Source organism: Choloepus didactylus, chromosome 17, assembly GCF_015220235.1.
Source record: "Choloepus didactylus isolate mChoDid1 chromosome 17, mChoDid1.pri, whole genome shotgun sequence".
Classification (NCBI taxonomy): Eukaryota; Metazoa; Chordata; class Mammalia; order Pilosa; family Megalonychidae; genus Choloepus; species Choloepus didactylus.
The window spans coordinates 55,295,795-55,314,007 of record NC_051323.1 but is presented as its reverse complement, the minus strand read 5'-3'; the positions used below and the strand labels follow the sequence as shown (position 1 = coordinate 55,314,007).

The following is an 18,213-nucleotide window of genomic DNA, read 5'->3' as shown; positions in this document are numbered from 1 at the left end:
AAATAGCTCTTCATTTAACAACCACACAGTATAAATATAGCCAACTAATGGTCTTTTGGAAAAATTATAAAAATAATAAAATATATTAAGAATATTTTAGTAGTCAAAATAGGTGTCCCAAGAAATGGGCACTAAAGCCCATACAACAAACTTAGATGAAAATCCAGAAGGATCTTTGTACATCTTGTTTTACACATGGGTCTACTAAACTTTGTTACAGACATTTTAAGTAAAGAGATTAGATGTAGTAAAAATAAAAGGTTAGGGGGCAAATTGCTTCTATCAGTAAGCACAATAGCAACAGTAAGAATTGAAAGCAAAGGAGGAATTTACTAAAAAAAAAACCCACCAAAAAACACCAATTCAACAATAAACCCACATATCTATAGATTTTCAACAATGGTGCCAAGTCCACTCAATGGGGAAAGAATAGTCTCTTCAACAAATGGTGCTGGGAAAACTGGATGCCCACATATAAAAGAATGAAAGTGGACCCCTACCTCACACCATATACAGAAACTAACTCAAAAGGATCAACAATCAAATAAAAGAGCTAAAGCCATAAATTCTCATAAAAAAAAATGGGGAAAGTCTTCAGGACCTTGTATTAAGTAACGGAATCTCAGATTTTACATCAAAAGCACAAGCAGCAAAAGAAAAAATAAACTTCATCAAAATAAAAAACTTTTGTGCATTAAAGGACATTATCAAGAAAGTGAAAATATAGCTTACAGAAAGGGAGAAAATACATGGAAATCATATATCTGATGAGAGTTTAATATCCAGAATATACAATAACTGCAACAACCCAACAACAACCCAATTAAATAATGGGCAAAGGACTTGAACAGACATTTCTCCAGAAATATACAAATGGCCAATAATCACATGAAAAGATGCTCAACATTATCGCACATTAAGAATTGCCAATCAAAACCACAATGAGATACCACTTCAAACCCACTAGGATGGCTATAAATAAAAAAACAAAACACGAAAAACAAAACCAGAAAATAAGTTTTGGTGAGGATGTGGAGAAATAGAAATACTTGTACATTGTTGGTAAGCATGTAAAATGGTGCATCCACTGTGGAAAACAGTTTGGCAGCTCCTCAGAAAGTTATACATAAAACTACTACATGACCTGACAATTCTACTTCTATACCAAATGCAAAGGACAAGGAAAGTGTTCTGAAAACTTCAAGAGAAAAGCAACTTGTTACGTCCAAGGGAGTGTCAATTAGATTTAGTGCTGATTTCTCATCAGAAACCATGGAGGCAAGGAGGCAGTGGGTTGAAATACTTAAAGTGCTGAAGGAAAACAACTGCCAGTCAAGAATTTTATATCCGCTAAGAATCTCTTTCAAAGACGAGGGAGAGATTAAGACATTCTCAGATAAAAAAGCTGAGGGAGTTCATCTCTACTAGACCTGCCCTGCAGGCAATGCTAAAGGGTGTTCTTCAGGCTGAAAGGAAAGGACACTAGACAGTGATCCAAAGTAGCATAAAGAAATAAAGACCTGCAGTGAAGGTAAGCATTTGGTTAATTATAAATGCAGTATTACTGTATTGTTTGTTATGTAACTCCACTTCTTACTTCCTACAGGTGCTAAAATGCAAATGCATAAAAAGTAATGATAAATCCAGGTTTCTGACATACAACGTACAAAACTCTTAAGTGGTAACAAGTACAAAAAATGGTGGGGGCTTTGTTGCTCAGATGTGGCCCTCTCTCTCTGGCTAAGCCAACTTGAAAGGTGAAATCACTGCCCTCCCCACTACGTGGGATCAGACACCCAGGGGAGTGAATCTCCCTGGCAACGTGGAATATGACTCCCAGGGAGGAATGTAGACCCGGCATCGTGGGACAGAGAACATCTTCTTGACCAAAACGGGGATGTGAAAGGAAATGAAATAAGCTTCAGTGGCAGAGAGATTCCAAAAGGAGCTGAGAGGTCACTCTGGTGGGCACTCTTATGCACACTTTAGACAACCCTTTTTAGGTTCTAAAGAATTGGGGTAGCTGGTGGTGGATACCTGAAACTATCAAACTACAACCCAGAACCCATGAATCTCGAAGACAGTTGTATTAAAATGTAGCTTATGAGGGGTGACAATGGGATTGGGAAAGCCATAAGGACCACACTCCACTTTGTCTAGTTTATGGATGGATGAGTAGAAAAATAGGGGAAGGAAACAAACAGACAAAGGTACCCAGTGTTCTTTTTTACTTCAATTGCTCTTTTTCACTCTAATTATTATTCTTGTTATTTTTGTGTGTGTGCTAATGAAGGTGCCAGGGATTGATTTAGGTGATGAATGTACAACTATGTAATGGTACTGTGAACAATCGAAAGTACGATTTGTTTTGTATGACTGCGTGGTATGTGAATATATCTCAATAAAATGAAGATTAAAAAAAAAAATGGTGGGGGGACAGAGGTATATAGGAAAAGTATATGTGTATGCTATAGAAATTAAGTTGATATCAAACCATATATGATTGTTATGTATTTAGGATGTTAAATTTTAACCTAATGGTAACCACAAGAAAAATGGATGAAAAATACACCCAGATGGAAATGAGAGGGCACTCAATACACTGCAACACAAACAACAAGTAAATATAAAAGTAGGCATTAACAGAAATGAGAGACAAAAAAGGTTTAAGACACACAAAGGCTAAATAGCAAAATGGCAGAAGAAAGACTTGTGTTATCAGTAGTGACTTTAATGTAAATGGATTAAACTTACAGACAAAAAGAAACTTACATCTTTTGTTCTATTTGCATTTGAGCTTTTGGGAAACAAATTTTGGGGCTTCCTAAATAAATCAATGAATGAAGCAACTTTATACTTACACAAAGGCTGGGAACGAGACTAGACAGATTGACATGTCGTGGAGCAAACATGTGAAGCTGCTGAAGGCAAGATATGGCAGCTGCCTGGACAAGAGAATCTGAATGGTCCTGGGTTATTGCACAACCAACCAAACAAGAGGAACGAATTGTAGAAATTGTTGCACCATTCCCTAGTGTAGCAAAATAAAAGAAAATGTAAAATACACTTATTAGAACTTCCAAAAATATTCTTAGAAAACAATTATATCCTAAATGACTATTTCCCATTATTATTCAGATTATTTCAAAAACAAAATGCCTGCAAAGTCCATAAAACGTTTTCAAAACTTGAATGCATTTGGATGGCAATAATGCATGTCTCTTTGATTTAGCTAGGTTTACATTTATTCCCAGATAAACTGTCCTGTCTTTTAAACTCATCACTGTTTTATTTGAAAGAGCTAGTAGAGTCCTCAATTTCTGCTTCCCTGTTGAACCGGTATTATTACTTCTATATACCAATTTCAAATCCTGTTTTCCTAAAAAGATTAATAGCAATTTTTACAGAGAAAATTAAGGAAAACAAATTATAATATTATATACTTCTATATAATAATTTCTTAATTGGAAAATAAGTGATTCAAAGTTCCTACCAATTTAAAACACAATCATTTTATATACATATAAAGACCAATCAAGGAAGTTGTAGAGTCACATAAAAGTCATATTCCAGTTTTGAAAGAGGCATTGCTTTGTCATCAGCACATCAGAATGCACTTGTAAACACCAATGGCACATATTTATTCTTTCCATATTCCTGTGATAGTCACAGGAAGAAAGAAATCTACTTACTTTTCTGAAGAGGACACCGAGTAGAAAGAAAGAGAAATGTCTATCACATATTTTTCAACTCCTAGCATTATTCCTTTAGAGACCTTATCTTTTTTCCTTTTCTTTTTTCTCTGCTTCCTTTTTAAATGTCTGTCCAGGTGGAGGCAACATAACATACTGGTTTTGACAGGTTGAATAATGTACCCCAGGAAAAAACATGTTTTAATCTTAAATTTAATTTCATTTCTACAGATGTGAATCCAGTGTAAATATGACCTCATGAAAGATGTTATTTTTAGTTAAATTGTGGTCAAATGAATCAGGTAGGGATTTAATCCAGATTATGGAGTCCTTTAAAAGCAGAAAGAAATTCAGACAGAGAAAGAGGAAGCCAGGGAAGTAAAAAGCTGGAAGTCAACAAGACCCAGAAGAAAAAGAAGATATAGACAAGTGCACTGCCATATGAAAGAAAAGCCAAGGACCCAAGGATCACAGGCAGCCCTCCCCGGAATGCTACCATCTTCAGGGAGAAAACATTGCCTTGGTGACACCTCAATTTTGGACTTCTCCTAGCTTCAAAACTGTGAGAAAATAAATTCCCATTATGTATGCCAATCCACTGAATGGTATTTGTTTTAGCATCTGGAAAACTAAAACAGTGAATGCAGGCAATGGAAAATGATCTGGGTTTCATCTTTGGCTACAACCACTCATTGGTTACATATAACCTTGATAAGTTTCTTAGCCTCTCTCAGCCTCACTATTTCATCTCCAAACTGGAGATAACTGCATATCTCAGGACTGTCAGATTTAATGAGATAAAATAAATAAAATTCTTGACCCATTGAAGGCTTTTAATAAATGCCAGAAGAAATATAAGAGAAAACTTAGAAAGTAGTTTATGTAGTCAGTATAAATTCACAATCATTTAATGTCTTGAATGTTTAATTTAGCAATTAATGGAATTATTTCAGTGAAATTGGTAAGAACATGGGCTTTAGAATCATAAATCTTCCACTCACTGGTTGCATAACTCTAGGCCAGGTACTTATCTTCTTTGAGTTTGCATCCTCACAGAAAAATCAGGTAATACTACCTACCTAATGGGGTGGATTTTCAAACTATGTTTCTGAACCTTGAGTTCTAAAAAAAAGTGAAGCAAAGGTCCAGAAAGACAAATGGATGGTACTCAAAGCCAAAGTTACTCAATTTTTATTTTTGTTTACATTGGAAATCCAAGTAGAATTTAATTTAGAATTCTCTGCTCATAACTTCAAGAAACCCTGTCATATTAGGATAATAAGGATTAAATAAAACAGCACCTGTAAAAGCAGGTCTTTGGTAAATTACAAGCATTCAGGACATAAAAATTATTATTATTACAAAATGTCTTTAAGCAACATGATGCTAATATTTGGGAAAGATAAAAATTAACTGTCTAGTTTCTTTAATTTCAAATGCATTTACTTACCTTGCAGTTCAGGGCCAACAGTAGTTATTATTGCACCTAAACATCTACCCAAACATTGATGAACTTCTGTATGTGAAGGTGGAACTGTCAACAGCAAGGTAAGAACTAGAGATAGTGTTGGTTCCACATATCCACGATACATAGGGCCACTAGAATCCACTATCAAAGCAAGTGAATGAAGAGACCAAGTCTGGAATAAAATGCAATTTTATTTTAGTTGTAAGGAATAATTAGGGTATACTGAATTGAGGTTTAAAATTAAACTCTTAGTAAATATTAACATTTTAGTTCTTAATGACCTACAAATGCTCTAAAATACATCCCTTAAGAAATAAAAGATAAATAATCTGGATTTCTAGTGAACTAAAATGGTGGAGTGAGACTTCCAGGGTTTGATCCACCACAGAATCTTTGAAGAACTTGAAAAAACTGGCAAGGTCATCTTTCTCAAAGCTTCAGAAAAGAGTAAAAAGGTTGCATTAGCTAGGCAAGCACCAAATCAAGAAAAGTAAACCTAAAAACAGTAGGAAAACCTTACCACGCCCTTGCTGGCCCCTCTCAAACTTCCTCCCAAGCTCAGTGTGGAGCCAACCTGTGCGTTCAGTGCCAGGGCTGTTCCTGTTCCTCAGAGAGCAGAATAACCATCAGGTGCACACTCAAGTGTATGTAAGTCTGTTCCAATCTATCTGTTGGCAGCCTGAGGGTAGAACCAGGACACTCCTCTCTGGATTACTCTCCCAGAATCTGCCTCGCAGGCAGAAGCAGCTTGCAGACAACTAAATCAGTGTAAGAAACAACCAAACCACACAGGCATAAGGCAAAGGATCACCGGCTTTAAGATATACAACAGAGCTCCCTGCCAGCAAGACTACTTCCTAGAGAGAAGAGGGTGCATTCAGATCCCTACAAATAGGGGAATACTTAAGGCCATAAGAGCATGTCCACGAAAAAAAGTCATGCTCAGAATGGACCCAAAAGGATCCTGTGCTTTCGCCTCACATTGTACTTCAGGTTCATTGGTAGGAGGGCTAAACTCTGAATGAGAGTACCATCAAAGAGCTGATCTGCAAAGAGTGTGAAATGTGTTTTTATTCATTTGTTTATTTTTGTTAGCTCCTGGCATTCAAGGAAATTTCTGTCCAATCATTAGCTGTATACAAACTTACAGAGCAGACACCTCAGGAATTAAATTCTGGAGTCAACAAATTAAACTATTAAAATGTACAGTGTGCAACAAAAGATTACAAGGCAGCCCAAAAAATATGACATGATGGCCCATCTAAAGGAACAAGATAAAACATCAGAAACCATTAACAAAGAATACCAGACCTTGGACTTAATAGAAACTAAGACTTTTTAAAAATGGTTTTAAATATACTCAAAGAGCTGAAGGAAAACAGAGAACAAACTAAAGCTTAGCAAGAAAATGATATATGAAAAAAAATGAGAATTTCCATAAAGAGAGAAATTATAAAAAAAGAAGAGAGAGAGAGGGAGAGAATCAAACAGAAATACTAGAGCTGAAGATCATGACAGCTGAAATGAAAAATTCCCTAGAGATATTCAACAGCAGACTGGAGCTGACAGAAGAAAGAATCAGTAGACTCAATGTCTATCAGTAGACATTATAATAAAACTGAAACAATTTAATCCAGAAAGAAAAAGAATGAAGAAAAGTGAACAGAGCCTAAGACACCTGAAGGTCACCATGAAGCATATGAATATACACATCAAGAGAGATCCAGAAGATCACACTCCCTTTATCTAGTGTATGGATGAGTGGAGGAATGGGGATAAAAACTAAAGGACAAATGGGGTGGGATGGGGGGATGATTTGGGTGTTCTTTTTTCACTTTTATTTTTTATTCTTGTTCTGGTTCTTTCTGATTTAAGGAAAATGTTCAGAGATAGACTGTGGTGATGAACGCATAACTATGTTATCATACTGTGGACAGTGGATTGTATATCATGGATGATTGTATGGTGTGTGAATGTATTTCAATAAAACTGAATTTAATAAAAAAAATAATAATAACGGGGGGGCAAGGGGTATGGGATGTTTTGGGTTTTCTTTTCAATTTTTATTTCTTTTTTCTGGAGTAATGAAAATGTTCTAAAATTGATTGTGGTGATGAATATACAACCATATGATAATAGTGAGCCACTGATTCTATATTTTGGATGGATTACACGGTATGTGAATACATCTCAATAAAATTACATTTAAAAAAAAAAAAAAAAGAGAGAGATCCAGAAGAAAAGGAGAAAAGAACAGAAGAACTATTTGGATAAATAATGACTGAAAACTTCCCTAATTTAATTAAAGAAATACAAATCCAAGAATCCCAATAAATACCCAACAGGATAAATTCAAGAAGATCCATGCCCAGACACATTATAATCAAAATGTTAAATGCTAAAGACAAAGAGACAAAGCTGCAAGACAGAAGCAATGCATCATGTACAAGGGAGCCTCCATAAGATTAAATACTGATTTCTCATTAGAAACCATGGAGGCAAGAAGGCAGTGGGATGAAATATGTAAAGTGCTGAAAGAAAATAATTGCCACCCAAGAATTTATATCTGGAGAAACTGTATTTCAAAAATGAGGGAGATTAAGACATTCCCAGATAAACAAAAGCTGAGGGAGTTTGTCACCACTAGACCTGCCCTATAAGAAATGCTAGATGAGGTTCTTCAGATTGAAAGGAAAGGACACTAGAGACCTCCCCTGTAAGAAATACTAAAGGGAGCTCTACCGGCTGAGAAAAAAAGACAAGAGAGAGAGGCCTGGAGATGGGCATTAAAGGAAATAAAGAAAGACAGGGAAAAAGTAGATCTGACAACTAAAAACCAAAGGGTAAGATGGCTGAGTCAAGAACTGCCTTCAACATATTAACAAATCAAAAGGGAAAACTCAAATGATCATCTCAATAGATGCTGAAAAAGCATTTGACAAAATTCAACACCTCTGTTGGATAAAAACACTTCAATAGGTAGGAATTGAGGGAACCTTTCTCAATATGATAAAGGGCAAATATGAAAAGCCCACAGCCAAATCAAAACCGCAATGAGATATCATCTCACACCTACCAGAATGGCCATTATCCAAAAAACAGAAAATGACAAGTGCTGGAGAGGATGTGGAGAAAGAGGCACACTTATTCATTGTTGGTGGGAATGTAGAATGGTGCAACCACTCTGGAAGACAGTATGGAGGTTCCTCAGGAAGCTAAATATAGATTTGCCATATGACCCAGCTATTCCATTGCTGGGTATATACTCAGAGGAACTGAAACTTAAGACACAAACAGACATTTGTAAACCAATGTTTATTGCAGCATTATTCACAATTGCCAAGAGATGGAAACAGCCCAAATGTCCATTAAAGGACGAGTGGATCAACAAACTGTGGTATATACACATGATGGAATATTATGCAGCTGTAAGACAGAACAAAGACATGGATCATGTAATAATGTGGATGAACCTTGAGGACATTATGTTGAGTGAAGTTAGCCAGAAACAAAAGGACAGATTCTATATGGTCGCACTAATATGAACAGACATTAATGAACAAACTTTGGGAGTTAAAAGCTGACAACACAGGCGACCAGGAGATAGAAAGAGGGCAGAGATCAGCCATTTGATGCTGAAGGACTACAGAATGTTTAGGATTGATTGCATAGATCCAGAAATAGATAGCATAATACTGTGTGATGGTAGCACAGTATTGTAAGTACACTGAACAAAGATGTCTGTGAGTAAAGCTGAAAGAGGTGGGATAGGAGAATGTATGACACCAGAGTTAAAGATAGATGATAAAGACTGGGACTGTATAACGTGGCAAAAACTGGAGTGGCCAATGACTGTTACTAAATATACAAATATAAAAATGTTTTTGCATGTGGGAAAGCAAATGAATGTCAACCATGTAGAAATTTGAAAAAGGGATGGTATTCAGGAAAAAACATAATCAAAGCAAACTGGAGTCTATGGTCAACAGTAACATTGTAATATACCCCCATTAAATGTAACAAAGGCAATATGCCAATGCTAAATGTATATGAGAAGGGGATATAGGGGAGTAATATGGGATTCTTGGTAGTGGTGTTATTTGCTGTCCTTAGTAGTATATTGTATTGTATGACATGTTATTTTTCTTTTTATCATTTTTTCTTATTGCTAAAAAAAAAAAACAATTTTTCTTGTAGTAATCAGTATGTTCAAATGCTGACTGTGGTGAAAAATGTACAATTTTATGATGATACCATGAACAACTGATTGTACACTGTGGATAAATGTATGGTATGTGAATATAACTCTATAAAATTGTAGGAAAATATATATATAGGAGTAAAAGTGTTGGAGAAAACATGGTGAGAGGGATGATGCCTCACCAATATGGACTAACTACAATGTGTAAACTCAGAATTGAATCTTAGAACATAGCCTAACATGGACACAATCATTGTAATAGTCCCTAGATTGTAAGCTCTTACAGCAGTTAACTCTATCCCTGAATTGTAAGGCCTATCTCTAAACTTTAAGATGCTGATCCCCTAGCGTATGTTGTCACAAACACTGGGACTGGAGGTTTGATGTGCTGAGCCCTCAAGCATGGGACTTGCCCTTATGAAGCTCATTACCACAAAGGAAAGTCTAAAGTTGTATGTAATGGTGCCTAAGAGTCTCCCCCTGAGTACCTCTTTGTTGCTCAGATGTGGCCCTCTCTCTCTCTAACTGAGCCATCTCGACAGGTGAACTCGCTGCCCTCCCCCCTACATGGGACCCAACTCCCAGGGTTGTAAATCTCCCTGGCAACGCAGAGTATGACTCCCGGGGATGAATGTGGACCCAGCATCGTGGGACTGAGAGTATCTTCTTGACCAAAAGGGGGATGCAAAATGAGACGAAATAGTTTCAGTGGCTGAGAGATTCCAAATGGAGTCGAGAGGTCACTCTGGTGGACATTCTTATGCACTATATAGATAATACCTCTTAGGCTTTAATGTATTGGAATAGCTAGAAGTAAATACCTGAAACTACCAAACTCCAACCCAGCAGTCTGGACTCCTGAAGACAATTATATAATAATGTAGATTACAAGGGGTGACAGTGTGATTGTGAAGACCTTGTGGATCACACCCCCTTTATCTAGTGTATGGATGAGTGGAGGAATGGGGATAAAAACTAAAGGACAAATGGGGTGGGATGGGGGGGATGATTTGGGTGTTTTTTTCACTTTTATTTTTTATTCTTGTTCTGGTTCTTTCTGATGTAAGGAAAATGTTCAGAGATAGACTGTGGTGATGAACGCATAACTATGTTATCATACTGTGGACAGTGGATTGTATATCATGGATGATTGTATGGTGTGTGAATGTATTTCAATAAAACTGAATTTAATAAAAAAAAAAAAAAAAAAAAAAAAAAAGAAGCTTTATAGACTCTAAAAAAAAAAAAAAAAAAAAAGCCCACAGCCAGCCTAGTACTCAACGATGAGAGGCTGAAAGCCTTCCCCCTAAGAACAGGAACGAGACAAGGATGCCCACATTATTCAACATTGTGCCAGAAGTTCTAGCCAGAGCAAATCACCAAGATAAAGATATAAATGTATCCAAATTGGAAAGGAAAAAGTAAAAATGTCATTATTTGCAGATAATATGATCTTATATTTGGAAAGTCCTGAGAATTCAACCACAAAGCTACTTGAGCTAATAAATAAATTCAGCACAGTGGCAGGATATGAAATTAATGCACATAGATCAGTAATGTTCCTATACACTAGTAACAACCTAACTGAAGAGGCAATTAAAAAAAAAAAGAAAATTCCATTCACAATAGCAACTAAAAGAATCAAGTACTTAGGAATAAACTTAACCAAGGACATAAAAGACCTTGTGCCAGTGTGAATGTATTGTGTCCCCCAAACGCCATTATCTTTGATGTAGTCTTGTGGGGCAGAAGTTTTGGTGCTGATTAGATTTGCTTGGAATGTGCCCCACCCAGCTGTGGGTGATGACTCTGATGAGACATTCCCATGGAGGCATGGCCCCACCCATTCAGGGTGGGCCTTGATCAGTGGAGCCATATAAATGAGCTGACTCAAAGAGAAGGAACTCAGTGCAGCTGTGAGTGACGTTTTGAAGAGGAGCAAGCTTGCTAGAGAGGAACGTCCTGGGAGGAAGCCATTCTGAAATCAGAACTTTGGAGCAGACACCAGCCACGTGCCTTCCCAGCTAACAGAGGTTTTCCGGATGCCATTGGCCATTCTCCAGTGAAGGTACCTGAGTACTGATGTGTTACCTTGGACACTTTATGGCCTTAAGACTGTAACTGTGTAGCCAAATAAACCCCCTTTTTATAAAAGCCAATCCATCTCTGGTGTTTTGCATTCCGCAGCATTAGCAAACTAGAACAGACCTCTACACAGAAAATTACAAAACTTTACTAAAAGAAATACAAAAGGACCTAAATAGGTGGAAAGATATTCTATGCTCACAGATAGGAAGACTGAACATTGTTAAGATGTCAATTCTATCCAAACCGATCTACAGATTGAATGCAATTCCAATCAAAATTCTAACAACCTACTTTGCAGACTTGGAAAAGCTAGTTATCAAATTTATTTGGAAGGGAAAGGGGACTTGAAATGTCAAAAACATCCTAAAGAAGAAAGAAGTGGGAGGACTTACACTTCCAGACTTTGAAGTCTACCATAAAGCTACAGTGGTCAAAACAGCATGGTACTGTCATAAAGACAGACATATTGATCAATGGAATAGAATTGAGAGTTTGTAAATAGACCCCCAGATCTACGGTCAACTGATTTTTGATATGGCCCCCAAATCCACTGAACTGGATCTGAACAGTGTCTTCAACAAACGGGGCTGGGAGAATTGGATAGTCATAATCAAAAGAACGAAAGAGGACCTCTACCTCACACCCTAATCAAAAATTGACTCAAAGTGGATCAAAGACCTCAATGTAAGAGACAGTACCACACAACTACTAGAATATAATGTAGGGAAACATCTTCAAGACCTAGTATTAGGAGGATGCTTCTTAGACCTTACACCCAAAGCACAAGCAAAGAAAGAAAAAATAGATAAATGGGAACTCCTCAAAATTAAAAGCTTCCATGCCTCAAAAACTTTGCCAAAAAGGTGAAAAGCAGCTAACTCAGTTGGAGAAAATATTTGGAAACCACATATCTGACAAAAGACTGATATCCTGCATATATAAAGAAATCCTACAACTCAACAACAGTAGTACAACAGCCCAATTATTAAATGGGCCAAAGATAAGAAATGGTATTTTTCAGACGAAGAAATACAAATGGGTAAAAAACACATGAAAAAATGTTCGTCTTCACTAACTATTAGGGAAATGCAAATCAAAACCACAATGAGATGCCATCTCACAACAATAAGAATGGCTGCCATTAAACAAACAGGAAACAATAAATGCTGGAGAGATGTGGAGAAATTGGAACTCCTTCATTGCTGATAGTATTGTATAATGATATAGCCACTCTGGAAGACAGTCTGGTGGTTTCTCAGAAAACTAGATATTGAATTACCCTACCATCCGGTAATTGACTTCTCAGTAAATATCCAGAAGATTTGAAAGCAGTGACACAAACAGACATTTTTTACACTGATATTCATAGCAGTATTGTTCACAAATGCCAAGAGATGAAAACAAGCCAAGTGTCCTTCAACAGATGAGTGGATAAATAAAATGTGGTATATATATACAATGGAATACCATGCAGCAGTAAGAAGGAACAAGGTTCTAAAACATACGGCTACATGGATGAACCTTGAAGATATAATTCTGAGTGAAATAAATCAGACACAAAGGAAAAGATATTGTATGTTACCACTTCTATGAACTATCTGAACAATGTAAAATCAATGTCTTATAATACAGAATATTGGGGACCTAGTGATAGACAGTAGCTAGTGAGGGGGAACTATAAGCCAATATGTTCAGGTATGTTAATGACAGTGAATTCAAAGATATGGTAATGGATGGCGTGATGATTGTTTGTTAATGGGATTATAATTATCAGAGCTGTATTGAAGGTGAATAAGATTGAAAGAGGTTGTTTAAAGGCATGTTTCCCACAGGTCAGCACCACACACAGAGATAGGGGTTTGCATGATACACTTCCAAGGTAGGACACTGGCACAGAGAGTCGACAATAGAAGGGTAAATGCAGAAAATCTATATACTGCATAATAAGGACTATAATTAATAGGAATACCATATTGGTATTACACAAATACTAGGGACAAATAAGGGCTGACTAGAGCTACAAGATGTTTTGGGTCATCAGAATTGTTTAAAATGGAAGGTGATGAGGATTGTAAAACTAAGTGATGATGTGAGATATGGATGGATTATCATGGACATAACATATGCTATGTGAACTTAGGAACCTCCTATTTTATAAGTCAAGCCCCCGATCTTGAGGCTTGCTTGGGTGAAACTTATGACTGTAAAGGGGAGGTGAAGTCCACCTATAATCATGACTAGGAGTCACCTCCAGAGAAGCTGTCTTGTGGCTCAAACGTGGACTTTATCTCTCTAAGCTAACTCTGCAAAGAAATTCATCACCCTCTCTCCAACGTGGTACAGGACCCCCTGAGATGAATGAGACTCCCTGGGAAAGTGGGACATGGATCCCGGGAATTAGCCTGACCCTGGCATCGAGGGATTGAGAATGCCTTTTTGACCAAAAAGGGGAAAAGAAAGGCAACAAAATAAGGTTTCAGTGGCTAAGAGAATTCAAATAGAGTCAAGATTGAGGATGCCTTTTTGACCAAAAAGGGTAAAAGAAAGGCAACAAAATAAGGTTTCAGTGGCTAAGAGAATTCAAATAGAGTCAAGACGCTGTCCTGGAGGTTACTCCAATGCAAGCTTCACTGAGATATGCCAAATGACTACAGTATGATAAATTCAAGTCAACAGTAGTCCTGAAAACCTTAAACAATACCTGGATCCCTATCTGATACTATATAAAGGTTTCACTCACTAAGCTTATTCTTCAGAAACTTAAATTCTTCAGAGAACCCCTATGCCAGCTGTGTCCCAATATCCAGAGGCAATAGCCTCTTCAAAAACATCAGCTAGATGTGTCACCTTTTCTCAAAAAGTTGACACCCCTTTTTAACATGAACAAGTTAGGGTGGTCACTGCCTAGACAACCCTGAAGATCGGGAAAGTGATTAAACTAGAGGAAGGAGTAGCAACAGACAAGATGGAATTTAACAAAGGATTATGAATCTTTAAATAATTTTCTTTTTCTTAGTTGCTGGGGTATTAGAATAGCTAGAAGGAAAGAACTGAAATGGTAGAACTGTAATACATAGCATTCTTTGAAATTCATTAAATTGTAATTTGAAAACTATCACCTTTTTCTATATATGTTATATTTCACAATAATGAAATAACTGAAACTATGGTACTATAACTCATAATAACTTTGGAAATTTCCTATGTAACTACTGTTAAAGCATACTTTGAAAGATACTACCTTTTTTTGTATATATGTTATATTTCACAATAAGGATATAACAGAAACTGTGGAACTGTAACCTATAATATTCTGTAACTACTTGTTAAATTTCACTTGGAAATATATCACTTCTATGTATGTATGTTACAATCTACAATAAAAATGATTTAAAAAAATGTAATAAGGATTTTTGAGACAAAATAAAGCACAAAAGAGACTTGAGAAACTTAAAATAGAAAACAGCATCTATGATATTAAAAATTCAGTAAATCAATAAAATGAAAAGACAACCTACATAATGGAAAAAAATAGTTGCAAATCATACATCTGATAAGGGTTTAATATCCAGAATATATAAAGAACTCGTAAAACATCAACAGAAAGATGAACAACGCAATCAGTAAATGGGCAAAGTACCTGAATAGACATTTCTCCAAGGAAGATAAAAAATGGCTAATCAGTATATGAAAAGATGCTCAACATCATCAGCCATTAGGGAAATACAAATCACAAATATAAGATACCACCTCACACCCATGAGGATGGCTATTATTTAAAAAATGGAAAACACCAAGTGTTGGTGAGGATGTGGAGAAATCGGAATCTTTGTGCATTCTGGTGAGAATGTAACATGATGCAGCTGCTGTAGAATACAGTTTGGCAGTTTTCAAAAAATTAAACATTTGATACATGAAACATGATAATTTCGTATACCCAGAAATTCAACCCCTAGCTATGTAATCAACAGAACTTAAAACAGGGATTCAAACAAATACCTGCACACCAATTCTCATAGCAGCTTCTTCACAATAGCCAAAATGCAGAGACAACTCAAGTGTCCATCAACAGATGAACAGGTAAACGAAATGTAGTACAGACATAAAATGACAGATCATTCAGCCATAAAAAGAATGAAGTTCTGATATATGTAACAACACAGATGAATCCTAAATGCATTATGCTGAGTGATATAAGCCACACAAAAGAACAAAGACTGGATGATTCCACATACATGCAATCTATAGAATAGGCAAATTCCTAGAGACAGAAAGTAGATTTGAGTTTACTAGGAGCTGGGTAAAGAGGGGAAGGGGGGAATTATTGCTTAATGGGTACAGAGTTTCTGTTTTAGGTGATGAAAAAGTTTTGGTAATAGATTGCGGTGATGGTAGCACGGAATTGTGAATGTAACTAACATCACTTAATTGAACAATTAAAAACGGTTAAAATGGCAAGTATTATATTACCACAATAATATTTTAAAAGAAATTTCAGTAGAAAAATCGAAAAGAGAATAGTTATGGCTAAAAACCAACATCATTATCTTAAAGATCAAATGAAAGAAATAATACAGAGTAAAAATACAAAAAAAAAAAACAACAAAAATTAAAACAATGAGGAAAAGACAGGAGACTTAATTCATGGACAACAGGAGTTCCAGAAAGAGAAAAAGAATAAATACAGGAGGATAACTGAGATGAAGACAAAAGAAGAAAGAAAACTACAGTGGTGCCAACTCTTTCACGGAAGGGAAAAAAGCTACAATTTCTTATTTAGGTAAAAAATTTTTTAAATGTGTTCTTTTCTATACTAGTGTGAAAGCAGCATTAAAACAACAGCAACAACAACAAATCACAGCACCTCTTAAGGGATGGGATTACTTGTTTTTTGTTTTCAATCTTTTTGGAAATTTTGTGTTTGCAGAGCTGGAAAGCTTTACCATGAGGTCAAAGACAAACTAGGCCTATATACTAGAAACCTGTGGTAGATTTAGCATTGTTATGCAATCACGAAAGGAACTCATTCATTAATTAGCTAATAACAGGCAGTAATGACAACTCAATTTATCTCTTCTGTGAGCCCCAACAAGAAGCTGGCCAGTTGAATGCTGTTGCCTGCATATACTCTTAACAGTTTTAGGTGCATCAATGTGAAGTATCAAAAGTGTAGGATATTTTCACACTTGTAAAGATTCTGACCCTCATTGTATTTGTGTCTATTCGTGTATAAAATGATAACAAAGAAATAAAAAAAAATTCACTTGAGAATTCAACCAAGATGACCCAGGACCTGGGTTGGGCTATCAGGGGAAGAGAGAGAGAGAGACAGGTTATTAAAAGAAACTTGAACAATCTACCAAACATAAGGAATCGCAAAATAAGGAAATAAATTATAATAATAAAATATGTTTGAAGGAATTTAGGTGAATGTGTTAAATTTTCAGAATAAGACAGACTTTAAGATTAGCTTAAAAAAACAAAATCTGCTTATATGCTATTACAAATAAGAGTCACAAAACAAAATTAGAGGACCCTAATACATTTTTCTTAAGAACTTATCAGAATCATTATTGTTTTATACAGCAAAGAATATTTCTAAAAATATTATTTTAAAATTTCATAATTAAAAATATTAATATCATACCTGGACTTCAGGGGACGTTCCATCTTGTGCTAGAGCCAATAAAATGCTGACACTGGTTTTCAGGTGTTGCCCTGAGCCTATACCACCAACATAACGATGCAAACAGCCAAGAGCCAATGAATGCCCAGTTCTAGACACAACATCTCGAGCCGATTTCAACCTGGAAAAAAGTTTATACTTCAACAACTGATTTTTCTATTTCTTTGTGGCAATACCAAGTTTATGAGTCACACAGCCAAGAGGACTTACTCTGAAAATCAGAAAAGATTAAAATCGTGATTATTTCTCTCTACCCATTCTCCACTTTCTAACAGAGTAGGGATTCAATTTATAACGGTATATAATACATTGATTTTTTCTATTGTTTTTCTGTTTTCTTTCACTAATTTCTGATTTTACCTTTATTATTTGCTTCATTTGTTTAACTTACGTTGAATTTCTTTTCTCTTTCTAAATTCTTAAAGTGAAAGCTTAGATTGTTGATTAAAGACCCTTCTCCTTTTCTAATATAAGCAAAAGTCCTGGATTTTTTTTTAATGTTTAATAAACTAATAGATTTTAGCATTTTATTCACATTGAACTAGAAATGTAGAGAGTTTAAATGATCTACCCTTTAAACCTCATTTTTTACATTGAGAAGCAACAAATAAAGAAAGTATGTATGATACTTTTTAAGCAATAAAACATTTTGACTCATGCACGCACCAACATAGTCAGTTACTATCAGAAGATGGGACAAATTATCACTAAGAATGAGGCACCTGAAGTAATGAAGGAGTCTAAAAACTCCTTATTGTGTTTTCAGAACTTTATTATAATACCCAATAAGCTATCCAAAACCAGACTTCTGGCAGCCTCATACAAGAAAGACAAAGTCAAGAGACAAAAAGTCATAACCAAGGTTCTAACTGGTCAGTGTGGCTATTGGAAAAACAAAAATTCAAAGTGTTGACACAGAACAAATGTCAAGAAATATAGCAATGAATGAAGTGAGCTAAGTTTATTCTCAACAGTTTTTCTAACATGTTCTATCCTTGGATAAGTGATCTTTACCTCCCTAAGCCTCAGTTTCTCTATATAAACAACTGACATTATCATTATACCTATATAGCAATTA

At 35.8% G+C, this 18,213-nt stretch overlaps 1 protein-coding gene across 3 annotated transcripts in view; it reads right to left on the bottom strand.

Annotated features, from left to right (window-relative positions):
• Positions 1 to 18,213, bottom strand: part of HEATR5B (HEAT repeat containing 5B) — a 133,319-nt gene that overhangs the window by 59,083 nt on the left and 56,023 nt on the right. For all 3 annotated transcript variants that reach the window (XM_037807072.1, XM_037807074.1, XM_037807073.1), the window contains 3 exons: positions 17,097 to 17,256; positions 5,143 to 5,332; positions 2,862 to 3,031 (listed from right to left, as the gene is read on the bottom strand). In XM_037807072.1, the coding sequence (XP_037663000.1) occupies positions 2,862 to 3,031; positions 5,143 to 5,332; positions 17,097 to 17,256 (520 nt within the window). The remainder of the gene's footprint in view (positions 1 to 2,861; positions 3,032 to 5,142; positions 5,333 to 17,096; positions 17,257 to 18,213) is intronic.